Consider the following 21,031-nt stretch of genomic DNA (forward strand, 5'->3'; position numbering starts at 1 on the left):
AGAGCACTGGATGCAGAAAGTACGCAGTTTTTAAGCAAGTCTACACAACACTCCTCAACTGTTTGTAAATCTACACAATACTGTGCTACTACTGTACACCAAGCCTCTGCAATTCTACATGCCAACGGCGAAAAATCCTTTTATCAGTACATACCTGGATTGCTAGATTTTATTCATCCAGCTGGACTTTTCTGGCAGTGAAGCTGGACTTTTCTGGCAGTGAAGCTTCAAAACCACAAGAAGAAGAAGAAGAAGGCGGCTTCCACATTCAGAGGACATATCCACATCCAGTCCCCACGGACAGATCTCCAGTGGGAAGACGTTTCCACAGGAGCAGGAGGACGGGGACAGAAAAATAGTGTGAGGACTACATAGATGGCAGTAAGGAACTGAAAGCAAGACTAGGAATGCAAACACACACAGCCTACACCGAGATTACGCCAAAAGCTGTGCATTTTTCCAGCGTACTTCATATGCATCACAACGCATTTATATGCAAGCCTGGTGTGAAAGGGGCTTTAGTGGTTAGCACTAGTGCCTCACAGCAAGAAGGTTGTGGGATCATTTTCTGCCCTTGTGTGGAATTTGCATGTTCTCCCCGTGTCTGTGTGGGTTTTCTCCGGGCACTCCCGTTTCCTCCCACAATCAAAAACATAGTTATTTAGTGTCTGGTCCATTCTCTGCCCCTGACCAAGGCAGTGTCTCTACATCTGGAGTTGGTCCCGGGTGCCAGACTCTGGTTGTCCACTGCTCCTAGTGGTTGGATTGTGTCTAGTTAGGATGGGTTAAATTCAGAAGACAAATTTCATTGTATGTATATCTACAACAACAATAAAGACTTTATTATTATTTGTTAGACGTTTTTCTTTTACTGACACAGTAGTTTGTTTAAATTGTACAACTTAGACAGTGTCCTCAAGCTGCCTCTCACCAGCCTCACAGAAGAGATCAAGTGCACTAAAATGCGACTTCAGATAACACTGAACAAATCCAAAGATCGGGTGATCTGGGAAAATGCTCAAATGTTGGTTGCTGGACGCAAATGGAGACCAGCAACAACAGTGGAGGCAACAGCAGCTCTCAGACATGCTGACATTGTGAGGATTGTTGAGCAAGGAAAAGGAGGCTTTGGGGTAGCAGCTATCTGCCCAGCCACTGGAGGCCTCCGGTGATGTCACATGGCTTGACTCTCCTAATGACCTTGGATTTATTTTGGTTCATATCTTGGAGAAATGCACAACCTTCTTCAGATAAATGTTGTATTGATCCATTTCAGCTCTGTTCCAAACTTTTGGACCCTGTTTACAGTTGAAGAATACAACAGGCTGGAAGTGTGTGGTTGTTTTCTTACTAAGTGACCTGCATTGCCTGCCAGAGTGCAGAGGATTTTCTCTTGTGGAGGACTGTGTGTCTTGTATTGTTTTTATTTTGAATATTTTTCACATGATTTATGACTGTTTTATTGATTTCAGTTTCTTCCCTGCCTTTTTCCCCCCTCAGAGTTTCACTGGTAGTGCTCTGGCTGCGCTGGTGAAAGGGTTGCCAGAGGCTCTGCAGAGGCAGTATGAGTATGAGGATCCTGTGGTCAGGGGAGGGAAGCAACTCCTTCATAGTCCATTTTTCAAGGTATGTGCTCTGTCTTTAGCCCCACAGTAAGACCGTAATAAACCCTGAGAGTGTCTTTCAGATTTTGCGACCTCTAAATCCACCGTTCTGTTACGGACTAATGTACACATTTCCTACAGGTTTTGGTTGCTCTCGCCTGTGATCTTGAACTTGACACCTTACCGTGCTGTGCTGAGACCCATAAATGGGCGTGGTTCCGCCGATACTGCATGGCCTCCAGAGTGGCTGTCGCTCTAGACAAGAGAACAGCTCTACCCAGAACTTTCCTGGATGAGGTATGTGAGCATTGCTGTATATTCCATGTCTGTATTCAGTTTTTGGCCCTTGTCTGTTGTTCATCCTTTTTCCTCCATTATTCCTAACCCTTTGAAGGTCTCAAAGAAAATTCGTGAACTCATGGCTGATCATGAGAGCATGAGCAGCCTGCATGAGAGTCATGACTTATTCAAGCGTGAACACGATGAGCAGCTTGTACAGTGGATGAACCGGCGACCAGATGACTGGACCCTCTCAGCTGGGGGCAGTGGGACAATCTATGGGTGGGGCCACAACCACAGAGGTCAGCTAGGAGGCATTGAGGGGGCAAAGGTCAAAGTGCCCACCCCCACTGAAGCCCTGGCTACACTGCGTCCTGTCCAGCTTATTGGAGGGGAGCAGACTCTGTTTGCTGTCACTGCTGATGGAAAGGTCTGTCCCAAGGTTTAGTGCACACGTAGCAGGTGTATTGATCATCAATGTGAACGAAGTGGCTTATTAAGAAACATGAAAATGAAGTTTGTTGAATTCATTATTTCTTGGCTCTCAGCTGTATGCTACAGGATATGGTGCTGGCGGCAGATTGGGCATTGGCGGCACAGAATCTGTGTCCACACCCACTCTGTTGGAGTCCATCCAGCATGTGTTTATCAGGAAGGTGGCTGTGAATTCTGGAGGAAAGCACTGCCTGGCACTCTCCTCTGAAGGAGAAGTTTATTCATGGGGAGAGGCTGAGGATGGAAAACTTGGCCACGGGAACAGAAGGTTAATGTTGAATCACTTAAAAACATTGTACACATATGAATTTTTACTTCGTAATACACTGTCAGTACAAATGTAAAGTAAATTTGTTGGCAAGGGTAATGTTTTGGAAGTAATTGTTTCCTCATGACTTCAGCCCCTGTGACCGTCCTCGTGTAATTGAGTCCCTGAGGGGAGTGGAAGTGGTGGACATAGCTGCTGGAGGGGCACACAGTGCCTGCATCACAGCTAGTGGCGAGCTCTTCACCTGGGGCAAAGGTCGCTATGGCAGACTGGGGCACGGAGACAGTGAAGATCAGCTCAAACCCAAGCTGGTCAGCAAGCATTTAGCTTGATTTCATAAGTCCAAATCTCTACTGAATACATAGAGTGCACTTCAAGTATTGTTATTTTTTTTTGTTGTTCTGGCCCTTTGCTACTACATATGCGATATGATTATAACCCCAAATTTTTCAATGACATGCATCAGTGCAGTGTATGGTAAAACTAGTTTTTGTGTTGGTCATTAGGTGGATGCACTACAAGGTCACAGGGTCATCGACGTAGCCTGCGGCAGTGGAGATGCCCAAACTCTGTGTCTCACAGATGATGACATGGTTTGGTCGTGGGGAGATGGGGACTACGGTAAATTGGGTAGAGGAGGCAGTGATGGCTGTAAAGTACCCATGAAGGTAAGACAGATTGGTGCTCAAATAAGGGTTTATCTTTAGCTGCATACCACAGTCTCACACTCACTCACTCATCTTCAACCAATTACTATGATTAAGGGTCACGGGAGGCTGGAGCCTATCCCAGCAGTCACACAGCATGAGGCGGGGTACACCTTGGACAGAACGCCAGTCTGTCATAGGGTCAAATATAGACAAACAAACACATTCATACCCGCATGCACACCTATGGACAATTTAAAGGTTCTAATCCACCTAACCTGCATGTCTTTTGATGTGGGAGGAAGCCAGAGCACCCGGAAGAAACCCACACAAACACGGGGAGAACATGCAAACTCCACACAGAAAGGCCACAGGTGGAAATCAATCCCATGACCTTCTTGCTGTGAGACAACAGTGCTAACCACTATGCTACTGTACTGCCCTACCACAGTCCACAGTAATTAAGAGGTAAAAACTAAACAGTCAGCTTTATTTTGAGGGCATTTTATTTCTCACATTTAGAGTGCCGTAGTAATTGGACAACTAACTGTTGAGCTGTTTCATCTGTTTGTTTTTATCTCATGGTGCTGAATGGAAGAAGGAGGATATTGGAGTGGATTTTCTTCATATTTGTGTCCATTTGTTCGGTCATCAATGCATCTGTCTATTGTGTATATGACAAGTTAGAATAAATAGATTCAATTACTGAACACAATTACTGTATTTTATGGACTAAAAATCACATTTATTTGTTTGCTTTTGTTTTGTTGTTTACGTACTTTTCTGATTTACCAACTTACATTCTGAAGCAATTTATATATAAATGAATGTAGCATTCTCATATATGGCCTCAAGATGGCACAATCTACACGTGTGACAAGCTGCTGCTGTATAGTAATCTCAAAGAGGCACTGCAGTTTACATTTTGGAGAAAAAAGTGGCAGTAATGTACTGTTACGCTGGATGCCAACTGCTGTAGAACAAGAGCAGGACATTCTAGGTCTTGGAGACTGTGAAATTAATAAATAAGTAGCATGTGGCCCGTGGGGATCCATGGGCTCTAGATTGGGTAGTGTTTTTAAAATAGGTAGCTGACATTTTTGTGGTAAGGGTGGTAATAAATTAAGCAAAGCTTGTATAATGAGTTAGAATGGCATGTGAGTCCAGAATGTTTTTCTAACCTTAGACCTCAACAATTGTAACAAGAAGAACTCCACCCTTGCATTTTCCATTGGTCATATAACTTTTTAATGTTAATTTACTGTCTTAATGGTTTTTTTTTTTTTTTTACGTTCTTGTTATCATGTGCACTATTATTATTTTATCTCTACTTTTGATTTTTAAATGGACCATGATGGAAATAAGTATTTTCACTTTCATGCGTCATCCATATATTTGTAATGTGTTTACATTATGTACTTACATTGAGCTTAAAATCACTCACCACACTCATGCTTTTAATATAAAGATAACTTGCCACCCCCTGCTGGAATGGCGTGAGTCCAGAAAGTAGCTAGCAACATGTGCGCACAGCTGCTGTAAGCAGGTGGTTTCAATTTGATAAACAAAGGCAGTGGCTGAAGACATTAAAACCACTAAACATTTCATTCATGGTACCAACACGAAACTTAAGTCACTCATGGTAATAGTAACATGAGACTTATCTAAACTGACTAAACAAATTGAGATGCAAAAACACAAATCAGTAACACTAACAACACTATTAAACTAATATAAAGCACAATGACATTTAAAACCTCAAAACCCCAAACTCCCATGGTTTACCAATGTTTATTGGTTAGCTAAAATTGCTAATTTCTGCTAAAAATATTTGTCTATCAAATTTTCATTTTCGTTGTGTTCATCCTTGACCCAAAATACATAAGCATGTCAAATGGAAAATGTCAAATGGAAAATGTTGTTAGCTCTCCCCGGTTTTTGTGTGAACAAAGCCATGCACACGCACACACACACAGAGGCCACTTGGCATAATATAGATGCTTTCAAACTGAAATACCATGCTGTTCAATATAAAAAGGAAATATAACTTTCATACTACTCAGTACTCTATTTGCAGTCAGAACAGTAATGAGCAGGACAGGTAGGCTAAGGTAAATTTGAAATTTATTTATTTTTATAATATGGGCTCTAAAATATGTTGTGGTCAGTGTTTGTCTCTTGATTCCTTAACTTGGAGCTGTTAAGAGTCTACGTCTCCCTCTGGACATGATGCCAGTCTGGCACAGACTTTTCTGCAAAGACACAGGAGCTTATGCAAGGGCTATAGGAGTGCTGGTTTACCACTTTTGATGATGTCAGGAAGGATTTAATTATTTCATGGGCCTTTGCCACTGATAAGGCAGTTGATGGCTTTGCTCAACCATGGTCAGCTCTTTAGCCAGCTCCTCCATGTTAGGGAAATTTGGTATGGCATTGAGGGCCACATTGATAAGTGTTATAGATGCCATAAAGTTTGAGGTAGTGCTCTACCTTTGTCTGTCTGTCTCTCTGAATGAATGATTATTCCACCAGTCTTGGATATCAGGGGAGCAACTTTAGTGACTGGTGGTCCTGTTGCTTTCTTGATGCTACATGCGCTTTGGTTTCCTCTTTCTGCAGAGGTCTGGGTGTTTTTGTTTTAGCCATTATTGATTTGCACAGTGACATGCAGTGTTGTGCTAGATGTCTGGCGGCTCTGAGAGCAACTAGGTTCCGCCTGCTGGGTTGCTGTTTGTAGGCAATATGAGCTGACGTCTTGACGTCCAATGATGGAAGTCATAACATTTTTAAAAGTTATGGCTTGGTCTATAATCTGTTCCATGGTAGTTCCCCTTTATTCATTGTTGTTATGATTAAATTGATAATGCACGCAGTTTAAAAAAATAAAATGATCTTTTACTGACGTAAACATGCTCACGTTTAGCTCTTTGAGTTTTTGGTTCCTTGTGCAGTGATATCAATTAGCCTGTTGGCTTCTGTTCACTAATACAGTGTTTGTATTATAAATTATGACTCAATTAAATTCATCTTGCATCTTACTGAATGAAGCAATAGCACCATGTTTCACAAATAAATGTGACTTACAGACTGGTGTGACTTTTGATGTTTTTTTTCCTTTTCGTGATGCATCTTTTGGACATATGCAAGTAATCCTTTAGTGTTATTTATAGTCCAGAAAATATAAAATATGGTGCATGAAAAATGCCAGGATTCTCAATTGTGCACTGTTCTTCTTTGTGTGTGAGGAAGAACACACAAAGAAGAATCATGGAAATCATAACATTTTTAAAAGTTATGACTTGGACTATAATCTGTTCCATGGGTTGCTCCTTGTTAGTGCTGCTGTTGAGCTTCTGTCTGAAAACGTGAGCAGAATTTGGCCTTTAACTTTTTAATATATTTTGTTTATCTGTGCTTTGGTTTAGAATAGTTTGTGGGTGTGTGACATGTTTTGTTTTTAGCAGATTCCTTGTTTTTTTGTGTGTGTCATCATGTTATATGTGTGTCTGGTTCTGCACAGATTGACTCGCTCACAGGCCTGGGTGTGGTCAAAGTGGAGTGTGGCTCGCAGTTTTCTGTGGCTCTTACCAAGTCCGGAGCAGTCTACACGTGGTATGTACGGTGTGGCACAGACCACAACCTTTGTTGTTGTTGTTGTTGTTGTTGTTGTGAAGTCACAAATGACATGATGACCTTGTTTTGTGTCATTCCAAGGGGGAAGGGTGACTATCATCGACTGGGCCATGGCTCTGATGATCATGTTCGACGACCAAGACAGGTTCAGGGGCTACAAGGCAAGAAGGTCATTGCCATCGCCACGGGGTCACTGCACTGTGTGTGCTGCACAGAAGATGGTAGGATGGATCACACCACTCATCTTTGTTCATATTCTTCCTTGGTTTAGATCAGTTAATTTCACCAAGGACGATACGTCTTCATCCATGGCTGATTGCTAGTTGGTTTGTTAACAAAATTACTCAAACTTTTGAGACTCAGTTTTGGTAAAATTTGGTGAAGAGGCTGAACTTGGCCTGGGATATAAATCATTAAATTCAGGAACAGATCCATGACATTTTTCTGTCTCCAAATGGGACAGTTGCATGCCCTATGGTTGGGGAAGTGTTCATTGTTGCCTTGCCTCTTGTGAGCAATGAGTTCCACCAGTACAGCAATTTTAGCAGTACTCCTTTTTTGTTTGTTTCAGGAGAGGTGTACACGTGGGGGGACAATGATGAAGGCCAACTCGGAGATGGTACCACTAATGCCATACAAAGGCCACGATTGGTGGCTGCACTGCAGGGCAAGAAAATCAATAGGGTCGCCTGTGGTTCTGCTCACACCCTTGCATGGTCCACTAGTAAACCCACCAATGCTGGAAAACTCCCTGTACAGGTATGGTATTTATGTTTTTATTTTCTTCATGTTTGTCTTAAGGGGACATACAGAAATATTCTCACAGCGTGCAGTAGATGGCAGTAATGCTTTGCACACAAGCGTCTTTTAAACTGCCACATACAGCTACTCAAACACAGTAGTTTGTCAGTCACTAATTTATGTGTGTGGTATGTAAAAAGGTGCCGATGGAGTACAACCACCTGCAGGAGATCCCCATCATGACCTTAAGGAATAGGCTGCTGCTTCTGCATCACATCTCAGAGCTCTTCTGTCCCTGCATACCCATGTTTGACCTGGAAGGTCGGCTGGGACAGACAGGCCACGGGCCATCAGTGGGCTTTGACACACTCAGGGGCATCCTCATTTCCCAGGGCAAGGTGTGATGAAACTGTAAACCTCAAAAACATGCATATAAAAATGTACAAGATATTTATTTATATTTCTATCTGTGAACAGGAAGCAGCCTTCAGGAAGGTTGTTCAAGCCACAATGGTGAGGGACAGACAGCATGGACCTGTGGTGGAACTCAATAGGATACAGGTACAGAAAGAAAGCTTCTGCCATCATAAATATAAAAAAAAAACTTGTACAAAGAGATAAATATACAGGCAAAAATGGTTTCCATTCCAAACACACACTCATCTTCAACCGCTTAGTCCAATTAAGGGTCGCGGAGCGCCAGAATCATGGGGAACCATGTCATGCCCGGCCAGTATGGGGCTACTAGCAATACTGTGTGATCGGTCATGCATATTCTGTGTAGTATCAGAGGAAGTGGAGGAAGCGCATACAGTAGACAGCCGGCCAAAGGTGAGCCAGTGCATCCTGGCCAAGTGGGCTGTGTGGTTCTGAGAGAGAGAACCACAGGCGACAGTGTGTTGTAGCGTTCAAGGCAAACAGATTGACATCCGCCTCGCCAAACCTGTCCCAGATCAGCTAAACCACATCCGAGCGCCATGCTAATAAATACCACTTGTTGGCAAGGGGTCAAGGAGCTCTTTGCGATGTTCACAATGAGCCCTAGCTGTGACACGTGCTCCAGAAGGGTGCGAGTGTCGTTGAGTGATTGTTGCCAACTCTGTGCGCATACAAGCTAGTCCTCCAGATATGGAAGAATCCATATTCTATGAGCCTGCAAGGGAGAGAGTGCTGCTGCCACACACCTGGTGAACGTACATGGAGCAAGTGAGAGCCCAAAGGGGAGGACTCTAAACTGGTACACCTGTCCCTCAAAGGCAAACTGGAGGAATTGCCTGTGGTGAACTGACACTGGGATGTGAAAATAGGCATCCTTCAGGTCCACACTGGTAACCCAGTCCCCCAGCCAAATTGTCTGGAGAACTTCTGTTGTGCGACGCATGTAAAAACGCAGCACCTTCACATACTGATTCAACTTCCTGAGGTTGAGGATGGGACAAAAGCCACCATCCTTTTTTGGAACTACAAAATAGGTTGACTAGAACCCCCTTAGGTGATCTGAACTGTGGACCCGCTCTATGGCTCTTTAGGTTGGCACCTGGGAGTGCGCTGTAATTTGGCAAATTGCTGCCGAGACCTGTTAGCCTGAACAACACGCTCCAGAGTCTGCTGGGCCAAAAACCTGACCTGGGATAACAAGCAGAGTGCGTAGTGATTCCCTGCAAGTCTCAGACAGAGGGGACTGAGCCAGCCAACCCTGGCGACGGCCTATGGTCAGAGTGGACATAAGTCTGCCAAGCTCCCGTGACATGTAGGCGAAAGCCTGGAGCACTCCTGGAGCTCTGTGTGTCAGTGTCAGCTCCATTATCCTGGAGAGACTGGGAGAGTGCAAGGGCAAGGTGAGACAGAGAGTTCCCCAGACGACCAATTTGAGCTGCAGTGTCATAGCTCTTGGTAAGGAGGTCATCATTGACCCTACATTGAGGTCGCGGGCAACGGGCCTCTGGCCGGGTAGCATCAGCAAGTGCTACAGTCAGGCTACTAACAACACTATCCGCTGGAGGCATGTGGTCTAAGCCATACTGCGGTGCAACAGACATTGTGCACAGCGCCCTACAATCCTGTGGCATATGGGTGAAGGATTTGAGGTCAGGCCAGTACCTCTGCAGCTCTTCAATATATGGCAAAGAGGGTGGGACACTGAAAGTTGGCTTCAGAGTGTCCCTAAAAAAGGCACTAGAAGAGGCAGTCTCCATGGGAGGAGCATCCACACCAAGCCGTGACAAGGCCAACTGAAGGGCCTGTGTAACAACAAACAGGCCAGCTCCTCCTCAATATAGTCACAGGAAGTTGTCAACTGCTGTGTGAGAGGAGCAGCAGAAGATTCAGAAGGCTCCAGAGAAAGAAGCAATGACTTTATCTGAGCACATTCAGAGGCCAGAGTGTCAACCTTATCAGACAAGTAAAAGTCATGGGCACCCTTCTTCGCTGCAGCAGTAAGCAGCTCAGCATGTGGTCGCTTACATGAGTGTGGTGCCAGTGTCACAGAGGACATCTCCACTTCAAGCCTGGACAGTCTAGCCAATCTTTCAGTCAATGGCATAGAAACACAGTTGAAGCAAGCATTGCCTGTGAGTGCTTGTTTCAAGTGTCCATCTCCGAGACAGGATGGGCACAAAGTATGGCCATCTTCTGGGCGCAGAGGCGCCAGACAACTATTGCGCGTATGCACCAACGCAGTAGACATTAGTGTGTGTGGGTGTAGCAGTGAGAGAGACACAAAATTTGGGGTGCAGTGAGCGAGAGCACTCACAGTGTCCCAGGCTCACACCCAGGTGTTAGTTGCAAGAGCAGGAGTGAGAGGTGGCACTCACAGCCCACAAACTGACACTCGGTGTTACAAATGTAAGCCACCAAACTGCAAAGTAGCCCTCAGCTACTGTGGAAAGCTACACACAGAGCAGCGGGCAAACACAGCCTGTGAAAAACTGCTGTAGGAAAAGAGCGAAAAACACTCGCAACCAGCAGGGAAGGAAGAGAATACTCCACAATTGCATGTAGAACAACAGTGCATCAGGAGCACCGACACTCATAGCACAGTGTCCAAACTCGGCACGTGGAGCAATAGCTGTATAGCAGGAGCGAAAAACACAACTACAGCACAATGTCAACAAGACGTCAACAACTGGAGCAACAACCGCAGAGGAGCGAAAAACACTCAACTACAGCACAATGTCAACAAGACGTCAACAACTGGAGCAACAGCCGTAGAGCAGGAGCAGAAAACACACACAACTACAGTACAATGTCAACAACTGGAGCAACAGCCGTAGAGCAGGAGCAAAAAACACTCACAACTGCAGCACGATGTCAACAAGACGTCAACAACTGGAGCAACAGCCGTAGAGCAGGAGCAAAAAACACAACTACAGCACAATGTCAACAAGATGTCAACAACTGGAGCAACAGCCGTAGAGCAGGAGCAAAAAGCACTCACAACTGCAGCACGATGTCAACAAGACGTCAACAACGACAGCCCCAATTCCAATGAAGTTGGGATGTTGTGTAAAATGTAAATAAAAACAGAATACAATCATTTGCAAATCCTCTTCAACCTATATTCAATTGAATACAACAAAGACCAGATATTTAATGTTCAAACTTATAAACTTTGTTGTTTTTGTGCAAATATTTGCTCATTTTGAAATGGATGCCTGCAACATGTTTCAAAACTGGGACAGTGGTATGTTTACCACTGTGTTACATCGCTTTTCCTTCTAACAACACTCAATAAGCGTTTGGGAACTCAGGACACTAATTGTTGAAGCTTTGTAGGTGGAATTCTTTCCCATTTTAGCTTGATGTACAACTTCAGTTGTTCAGCAGTCCGGGGTCTCTTCATAACGCGCCACACATTTTCAATGAGCAACAGGTCTGGACTGCAGGCAGGCCAGTTTAGTACCCGCACTCTTTTACTACGAAGCCATGCTGTTGTAACACATGTCCCTGAAATAAGCAGGGACATCACTGAAAAAGACATTGCTTGGATGGCAGCATATGTTGCTCCAAAACCTGGATGTACCTTTCAGCATTGATGGTGCCATCACAGATGTGTAAGTTGCCCCTGCCATGGGCACTAACACACCTCCATACCACAGGGCTGTTAAAACTCCGCGGATCTGCGAAATTCCGCAGATTTCATCATGGGGGGCGGGGGGTGTTAGTGTTTTACTCTGTAGTCGTGATCGTCACTGAGTGTTCAGAATATCCGCGGACACTGATCTGTGTGTTAACAGACACAAATCAGTGTCAAAATGCTTTATCTGATCCGGCTCAACCCTAATTTTTACACTTAAGTTTATATTGCGATATATATACCATTACCGTGAAGGGATTCAATTTATCGTACAGCCCTAATTCAGTGCATCTAAAATCACCGAAAATTAGTTAAAATAAGGCTTGCCAAGAATGTTTTTAGTGGAATAAAACCTTCCATCGGGGGGCCGCAGATCCATAGGCCCGCAGCTCTACGAAGCTATGAGACGCAATCACATAATTTACCCGGCACTAAAATGGTCCTAGCTAGAACCCTGTATCCATCCTGACTACCAGGACACACACACACACACACACATATATATATATATATATATATATATATATATATATATATACACGAGGTCTATTAGAAAAGAAACTATATGGATTTGAATCACGTGCGATTACATCAGACAAGCTTGAACCCTCGTGCGCATGCGTGAGTTTTTTCACGCCTGTCGGTTGCGTCATTCACCTGTGGGCAGGCTTTGAGTGAGCACTGGTCCACCCCTCCCATCGGAGTTCCTCCAGAACTTCCTGAGAGACTGGCGCTTTGCTTGATCAAAATTTTTTCAGAAACTGTAAGGCACATCCAAGTGGACACCATTCGAGAAATTCAGACGGTTTTCGGTGAAAATTTTAACGGCTGATGAGAGATTAAGGAGTGTTACTATCGCCCCGAGCCGCCGTCGTCAGCCTGTTTCGAGCTGAAAACTTCCAAATTTAAGCCTCTGTTGACCCAGGATGTCGTGAGAGAGCAGAGAAGTTTCAGAAGAGGTCGGGATCAGCAGTTTATCCGGACATTCCACTGTTAAAGGAGATTTTGTAATGAAAGACGTGCGGACGGATTCGCGCGTCGGCACACAGCCGCTCATCGCACGGCGTCACAGAAAAACACCTCCGTGTTGATAACCATTCATAAGATTCAGGCGGTTTTCAATGGCTTTCAGTCGAGTGAGTATCCGAGAAATTGTTTAACAGCTGGGCATGTTCAAACTTGTCCTGTGAGACTTCCAACAGAGGTGTTTTGCTGTGGCGCCGTGCGATGAGCGGCTGCGTGCCGACGCACGAATCCGTCCGCACGTCTTTCATTACAAAATCTCCTTTAACAGTGGAATGTCCAGATAAACTGCTGATCCCGACCTCTTCTGAAACTTCTCTGCTCTCTCACGACGTCCTGGGTCAACAGAGGCTTAAATTTGGAAGTTTTCAGCTCGAAACAGGCTGACAACGGCGGTTCGGGGCGCGGCGCGCCGTCCAGCGCCATGGGCTGTCCTTAAAGCGATAGTAACACGCCTTAATCTCTCATCAGCCGTTACAATTTTCACCGAAAACCGTCTGAATTTCTTGAATGGTGTCCACTTGGATGTGCCTTACAGTTTCTGAAAAAAGTTTGATCAAGCAAAGCACCAGTCTCTCAGGAAGTTCTCAGACAAAGGAATTCCGACAGGAGGGGTGGACCAGTGCTCACTCAAAGCCTGCCCACAGGCGAATGACGCAACCGACAGGCGTGAAAAAACTCACGCAAGCGCACGAGGGTTCAAGCTTGTCTGACGCAATCACACGTGATTCAAATCCATATAGTTTTTGAAAAAAATAATAAGGTCGGATACTTTTCTAATAGACCTCGTATATCGTGTCATCCAGCATTCGATTCTTTTGGTATCTACCGCCTGGACTCTGAGTGACAACCAACTCTCATTATATTTCATTCCTCCTGACCTCCAAAGGCGGTGCTTAGCACCTGGATGACTTCATACCAACAAGGTTACGCGGAATCTGCAGTTACCGAACCTTAGTTACAGTTCGAAGAGGCTGATAATACAGCCCTTGTCACCGGGTGAGGAGCAGCCACATTAACTCTGTTGAAGCCGGCGAAAGTACAGGAGAACGCCCACATTGTTGCAGCACAGATGTTTCTCAGTGGAACACCTCTCAGGGCAACTCAGGAAGTGCACATGCGCCGGGTTGAATGACTTGTCAGTGGAGGAGGTTGATGGTTGCAGATCTTGTAAACCTGCAATTATAGCGTCATCAATCCAATGTGACAGTCTGTTTGGACAAGGCACAGCCCTTCCTGTGCCCCCCCACATCCCCCAACAGCAGACAAACAGAGCATCAGTTCTGCGGAATTCAGCTGTCAATTCAACTTGACGTCAAAGTGCACAAACAGAACACAACAGACTAGAATTAGTCTGCACTGGATTGTGGGGCAAAGACAGCCAAGGTAACATGGCTGACATGAAAAGACAAACCTTGCTTACAAAGGAAGTGTTAGGCCATATAGTAACCCTCGACCCATCAGAATTCCACCGCACACAGTTCTTAGCGATTGACAAGGCATGGCGTTCAACAGCACGCTTTGTATATGAAATTGCAAGGAGGAATGCAGTCTTAACGGACAACCATCTGAGGTCCCAGCGTCCCAGCAATTCAAACAGTGGAGAACATAAGCCCTCTAGGACCAATGGAAGATCCCAGGATGGCACATGCAACCATCGGAGGCCGCAGCCAGAGAGCACCTCTTAAAGAATGACATATCAAACCATGCAACCCTGTTGACTGACCATCCACCATAATTTGCCGAGCAGACACAGCAGCAACATAGACTTTATAGTAGAGATAGTAGAGACAGACAGCAGTCAAATCATTTTTGAAGATAGCAACCAGCACTGGCACAGAGCAAGACTGTGGGTCTACACCCTGTGTACTGTACCAACGGTTAAAAAGCTTCCATCTATTGTCATATAATGCCCCTAGTGGAGGACACATGGGCATTCAGTGCAGTCTGTACAACAATTCACAAGAGTTCAGCATGGAGTCTGGCCCTTCAGGGGCCACAAATACAGCTGAAGATGTTCTGGGTGAGGATGCCAAATGCACCCCTCCAACTACGACTAAAGGTCCCTCCTCAGAGGGAGAGGCCACAGCTCCCCACTGAGGATCATCAGAATCATGGAGAACCATGTAATGTCTGGCCAGTATGGGCTACCAGCAACACTGTGTGATTGATGATGCATATCCTGTGTAGTGTCAGCATGATCAACAGAAGAGTAAACACATACAGGAGACGGCCCAGCCAAGGGTGAGCCAGAGCATCTTGGCTCAAGGGGCTGTTACGTTCTGGGAGAGAGAACCACAGGCGACAGTGTGTTGTGGTGTTCAAAGCAAACAGATCGAATTCTGCCTTGCCATACCTTCCCCAGATCATCTGAACCACATCTGGGTTCAGTCTCCACTCACCAGGTGGTGATTTCAGTCATGAGAGCAAATCTGCAACACAGTTCTGCGTGCCCAGCAAATCCACAGCTCTGAGACTGCAAGTGAGGCAAAGCCCACTGGAGGAGCTTCTGGGCTTCTCTCAGGAAATGAACAGACCTATTGCCTCCTTGATGGCTTATATAGTAGACTGTAGATGTGTTGTCTAACCGAACAAGCATGTTTCCCATCTTAAGGCAGGGGAGAAATGCCTCAGAGCTAGCTGGACAGCCGGCAGCTCCAGCACTTTGATGTGCACTCTGGAGCCCTCTCCCAAGGGCTCCAGACACCCCGACCATTCTGTGGTTCCACACTGCACAAAATGCCTAACATATGCCTCGTTTTGAGGCATCTGTTAATACGACCTCCCATCGGGATTGCAGAGAGCCTAGAAGAACACCATGTGTCATGAACTCCCTGTCTCCCCAGGGCTGAGGATGTCGATGGCACTGACTGTGAAGATGCACAGACCTGTTTTGATGTAGCTTGGGGGTCGAGACCCAGGCTGTTGAGCCAAATTTGTAAGGGGTGCAAAAACAGGAGTGCCAGAAGTACGACTGCTCAGCCACATGGGGTGTGCAGCCAGTATATTCTGAGTGCCAGTCCCAAGCCCGGATAAATGAGGAGGGTTGCGTCAGGAAGGGCATCCTGCGTAAAACAAGCCAACCCAACTATGTAGACTAAGAATCGAATTTCCATACCGGATCGGTCGAGGCCCGGGTTAACAACATTGGCCATCGGTGCTGTTGCCCAACAGGGTGCCGGTGGAAATTGGGCTACTGCTGGGTGAAGACAATGAAGAAGAGGAGGAGAACGTTTCCACAAACAGTGGGAGAAGAAGAAAACTAGAAGGGTGGAAATGAGAGTGGGGACTTTGAATGTTGGTAGTATGACTGGTAAAGGGAGAGAGCTGGCTGATATGATGCAGAGGAGAAAGGTAGACATATTGTGTGTGCAAGAGACCAAGTGGAAGGGAAGTAAAAGCAGGAGCATCGGCAGTGGATACAAGTTGCTGTACCATGGTGAGGACAGGAAGAGAAATGGTGTTGGGGTCATTTTAAAGGAAGAGTATGTTAAAAGTGTGTTGGAGGTTAAGCGAGTGTCTGACAGGGTGATGAGTGTGAAGTTGGAAGGGGTAATGATGAATATCATCAGTGCATATGCCCCACAGGTAGGTTGTGAGATGAAGGAGAAAGAAGATTTCTGGAGTGTGTTAGATGAGGTGGTGGAGAGTGTGCCCAAGCATGAAAGAGTGGTGATAGGAGTAGACTTCAATGGGCATGTTGGTGAAGGGAACAGAGGTGATGAGGAAGTAATGGGTAGATATGACATCAAGGATAGGAATGGGGAAGGACAGATGGTAGTTGATTTTGCAAAAAGGATGGAAATGGCTGTGGTGAACACCTACTTTAAGTAAAGGGAGGAGCACAGGGTAACATATAAGAGTGGAGGAAGGTGCACACAGGTGGACTACATTCTTTATAGGAGATGCAAGCTAAAAGAAATCAGAGACAGTGGAGGAAGGTGCACACAGGTGGACTACATTCTTTATAGGAGATGCAAGCTAAAAGAAATCAGAGACTGTAAGGTGGTGGCAGGAGAGAGTGTCATTAGACAGCATAGGATGGTTGTTTGTAGGATGACTTTAGAGGTGAAGAAGAGAGTGAGAGCACAACAAAAGATCAGATGGTGGAAGCTGAAGGAGGAAGACGGTTGTGTGAAATTTAGCAAGCAGGTGAGAGAATCACTGGTTGGAGGGGAAGCAATTTTGGACAACTGGAAAAGTACTGCAAATGTGGTGAGGGAGACATCTAGGGCAGTACTGGGTATGACATCTGGACAGTGAAAGGAAGACAAGGAGACTTGGTGGTGGAACGAAGAGGTCCAGGAAAGCATAAAGAGAAAGAGGTTGGCGAAAAAGTTTTTGGGATAGTCGGAGAGATGAAGAAAGTAGACAGGAGTACAAGGAGATGCGGCGTAAGGCGAAAAGAGAAGTGGCAAAAGCGAAGGAAAAGTTGAATAGTAAGGAAGGAGAAAAGGACTTGTACCGATTGGCCAGACAAAAGGACAGAGCTGGAAAGGATGTGCAGCAGGTTAGGGTGGTAAAAGATGCACAAGTGAGGAGTGTGTGCTGAGAAGGTGGAGGGAATATTTTGAAGAAATGATGAATGAAGAAAATGAGCGAGAATAGGTGGAGGGAATATTTTGAAGAAATGATGAATGAAGAAAATGAGCGAGAGAAAAGGCTGGATGATGTGGTGAGAGTAAGTCAGGAAGTACAAGAGATTAGTAAGGAAGAAGTGAGTGCTGCTATGAAGAGGATGAAGAGTGGAAGGCAGTTGGTCCAGATGACATTCCAGTGGAGGCATGGAAATGTGTTGGAGAGATGGCAGTGGAGTTTCTAAGCAGATTGTTTAATACAATCTTGGAAAGTGAGAGAATTCCTGAGGAATGGAGACGAAGTGTGCTGGTTCCTATTTTCAAGAACAAGGGTGATGTGCAGAGCTGCAGTAACTACAGAGGCATAAAGTTGAGCAGCCACAGCATGAAGTTATGGGAAAGAGTAGTAGAAGCGAGGATTAGAAAAAAACAGGTGAAGATCTGTGAGCAGCAATATGGTTTGATGCCAAGAAAGAGCACTACATATGCAATGTTTGCTCTGAGAATACTGTTGGAGAAGTACAGAGAAGGCCAGAAAGAGTTACATTGTGTGTTTGTGGACTTAGAAAAAGCTTATGATAGGGTGCCAAGAGAAGAGCTGTGGTATTGTATGAGGAAGTCTGGAGTTGCAGACAAGTATGTTAGGGTAGTGCAGGACATGTACAAGAATAGTGTGACAGCGGTGAGATGCGCAGTAGGAATGACAGACTCATTCAAGGTGGAGGTGGGATTACACCAAGGATCAGCTCCTTTCTTGTTCGCAGTGGTGATGGACAGGTTGACGGATGAGATCAGACAGAAGTCCCCATGGACTATGATGTTTGCAGATGACATTGTGATCTGCAGTGAGAGTAGAGAGCAAGTTGAGTCTAGTCTGGAGAGGTGGAGATATGCTTTGGAGAGAAGGGGAATGAAAGTCAGTAGAAGCAAGACTGAGTACATGTGTGTGAATGGGAGGGAGCCCAACGGAATAGTGCAGAAGTGGTGAAAGTAGATGAGTTTAAATATTTGCAATGGAGAATGTGGTAAAGAGGTGAAGAAGAGAGTGCAGGCAGGGTGGAGTGGGTGGAGAAAGGTGGCAGAAGTGATTTGTGACTGAAGAATATCAGCAAGAGTGATGGGGAAATTTTACAAGACAGTAGTGATACCAGCTATGTCGTACGACTTAGAGACGGTGTCACTAACAAAAAGACAGGAGGCAGAGCTGAAGATGTTGAGATTCTCTTTGGGAGTAACGAGAATGTACAAGATTAGGAATGAACATATCAGAGGGACAGCTCAGGTGGGACGGTTTGGAGACACAGTCAGAGAGGCGAGATTGAGATGGTTTGGACATGTGCAGAGGAGGGACCCAGGGTGTATCGGGAGAAGGATGCTGAGGATGGAGCCACCAGGCAGGAGGAGAAGAGAGAGGCCAAAGAGGAGGTTTATGGATGTGCTGAGGGAGGACATGCAGGTGGTTGGTGTGACAGAGGAAGATACAGAGGACAGGGCGAGATTGAAACGATTGAGCTGCTGTGGCGACCCCTAAGAGGAACAGCCGAAAGGCAAAGAAGAGGAGGTACGACTGCTGACACTGCAGTCAGTTTCCCCATCAGCTGGTGGAGTAGACCATAGGTTAGTCTTGCATTCCTGCGAACACGGAATGGGCAAGTTCTCATCACCAGTGACTCAATTGCAATGCCAGTAAAAATCACCTGTTGGCTTGGAGTCAAGGAGCTCTTTGTGAAATTCACAGAGCTCTAGCTGCTACATGTGGTTTAGTAGGGTCAAAGTGTCATTGAGTGCTTGCTCCTGGCTCGGAGCACACACAAGCCAGTTGTCTAGGTATGGAAGAATCCGTATTCCATGAGCCTGCAAAGGAGAGAGTGCTGCTGCCACGCATCAGGGAGTGTCCAAATTGAAGGGCCCGGAACTGGTACGCCCGTCCCCTTGAAGGCAGGCCAGAGGAACTGCCTGTGATGAACTGACACCGGGATGTGGAAATAGTTGTCATTCAGGTCCACACTGGTAAACCAGTCCCCTGCCAAATTGCCTGGATAACATCCATTGTGCAGAGCATGCCAAATTGCAACACCTTCACATATTTAGTTAAAGGTCAAGAATAGGATGAAAATCACCATCCTTTTTTAGAACTAGAAAATAAATTGAATTGAACCCTCTTAACTGATCCAAACTCTTGACTCATTCTACGGCTCCTTTCTTCATGAGCTCTAAAATTTCCTGCCTGACAGCAAGAGACCTCACTGGGTCTGTAAGAACCGTAACTTTTGCCCCGTTGAAGTTGTGGGGGGGTGGTGGTGGTGGTGATTGAACTAAATATTGTAGCCCCTGATCAGTGTGGAAACTGCCCATTGGTTTGAAACCAAGACCCGCCACCAGTCGAGCTGTTTCCAGCTGTGTCAAACCCGACTGTTGCGACCCCTTGATTATTTTGAAGGGTGGCCATGCTGGTCCTGTCGGTCCCCCTGGTCATTTCTGGGAGGTCTACCTGTAGGTAGCCGAAAGGGAGACTGCTGGGCAGGCTGACGAGCCTGACCCCACCCCAGGAAACACGTCAGTTTGCAGTGTGGAAGCCACCTACGTGCTTAGGTTGGTGCCTGGGAGTTTGTGGTAATTCGGCAAATTGCTGGTGAGACTCATTTTCCTGTACAGCACGTGTCAAGGTCTGTTGGGCCGCAGGCCTGAAAACCTGGCCTGGGACAACAGGTAGGGTGTATAGTGAGCCCCTGCATGCCTCAGACAGTGGAGATTGGGCCAACCACACTTGGTGTTGGCCAAAGGTCAAGGTGGAGCGAAGCATCACTGTCAGTGCCAGCATCCTGGAGACACTATGAGAGTGCAAGGGCATGGTGAGACGGAGTTCCCTAGATGACCAATACGAGCAGCTGTGTCATAGCTCTTGGCAAGGAGTTCATCAGTGACCCTACACTGAGGCCATGGATGACAGGCCTCTGGTTGGGCACCATCAGCGAGTGCTACAACCAGGCTACTAACAACGCTGTCAATTGATGGCATGTGGTCTAAGCCATACTGCGTCACATTCTGCATTGTACACAGTGCTCGCCAATCCTGTGGCAAATGGGTGAAAGATTTAGGATCATACAAGTACCTCTGAGGCTCTTCAGTATATGGTAAAGAGGGTGGGACATTGCTTTTTGCTCCCCAGCTCAGTCGCCATGTGTTGGCGTTCACCCCGGTGAACGAGAGGGTTGCGTCCCTATGCCTTCAGGTCAGGGACAGGTCTCTCACTGTTGTTTTGGCCTACGAGCCGAGCAGCAGTGCAGAGTACCCGACCTTCTTGGAGTCCCTGGGAGGGGTAATACGCAAGCGTATCCATAAGTGCACGTGGCACCAGGACACCCTGAGCCGGAGGCTGATGATCGACTTTGTAGTCGTATCAGCTGACCTTCGGCCATGTTTCTCGGACACTCGGGTGAAAAGAGGGGCTGAGCTGTCGACCGATCACCACCTGGTGGTGAGTTGGATCCGCTGGGAGGGGAGGAAGCCGGTCAGACCTGGCAGGCCCAAATGTATCATGAGGGTCTGCTGGGAACAACTGGCGGAACCCTGTGTCAGCGAGGTCTTCAACTCCCACCTCTGGGAGAGCTTGTCCCAGAGCTTGGGGGAGGTTGGAGACATGGAGTCCGAGTGGACCATGTTCTCCAAACTGCGATGCGGGCGCTCAT

At 46.1% G+C, this 21,031-nt stretch overlaps 1 protein-coding gene across 1 annotated transcript in view; it reads left to right on the forward strand.

Annotated features, from left to right (window-relative positions):
• LOC117518171 (E3 ubiquitin-protein ligase HERC2-like) overlaps window positions 1-21,031 on the forward strand; it is a 248,382-nt gene that overhangs the window by 185,927 nt on the left and 41,424 nt on the right. The window contains exons 70-80 of the mRNA XM_034179230.1: window positions 1,501-1,626; window positions 1,746-1,901; window positions 1,999-2,313; window positions 2,432-2,646; window positions 2,780-2,957; window positions 3,153-3,314; window positions 6,814-6,905; window positions 7,008-7,147; window positions 7,498-7,685; window positions 7,868-8,065; window positions 8,145-8,228. Of these exons, the coding sequence (XP_034035121.1) occupies window positions 1,501-1,626; window positions 1,746-1,901; window positions 1,999-2,313; window positions 2,432-2,646; window positions 2,780-2,957; window positions 3,153-3,314; window positions 6,814-6,905; window positions 7,008-7,147; window positions 7,498-7,685; window positions 7,868-8,065; window positions 8,145-8,228 (1,854 nt within the window). The remainder of the gene's footprint in view (window positions 1-1,500; window positions 1,627-1,745; window positions 1,902-1,998; window positions 2,314-2,431; window positions 2,647-2,779; window positions 2,958-3,152; window positions 3,315-6,813; window positions 6,906-7,007; window positions 7,148-7,497; window positions 7,686-7,867; window positions 8,066-8,144; window positions 8,229-21,031) is intronic.

This window comes from Thalassophryne amazonica, chromosome 10, assembly GCF_902500255.1.
Source record: "Thalassophryne amazonica chromosome 10, fThaAma1.1, whole genome shotgun sequence".
Classification (NCBI taxonomy): Eukaryota; Metazoa; Chordata; class Actinopteri; order Batrachoidiformes; family Batrachoididae; genus Thalassophryne; species Thalassophryne amazonica.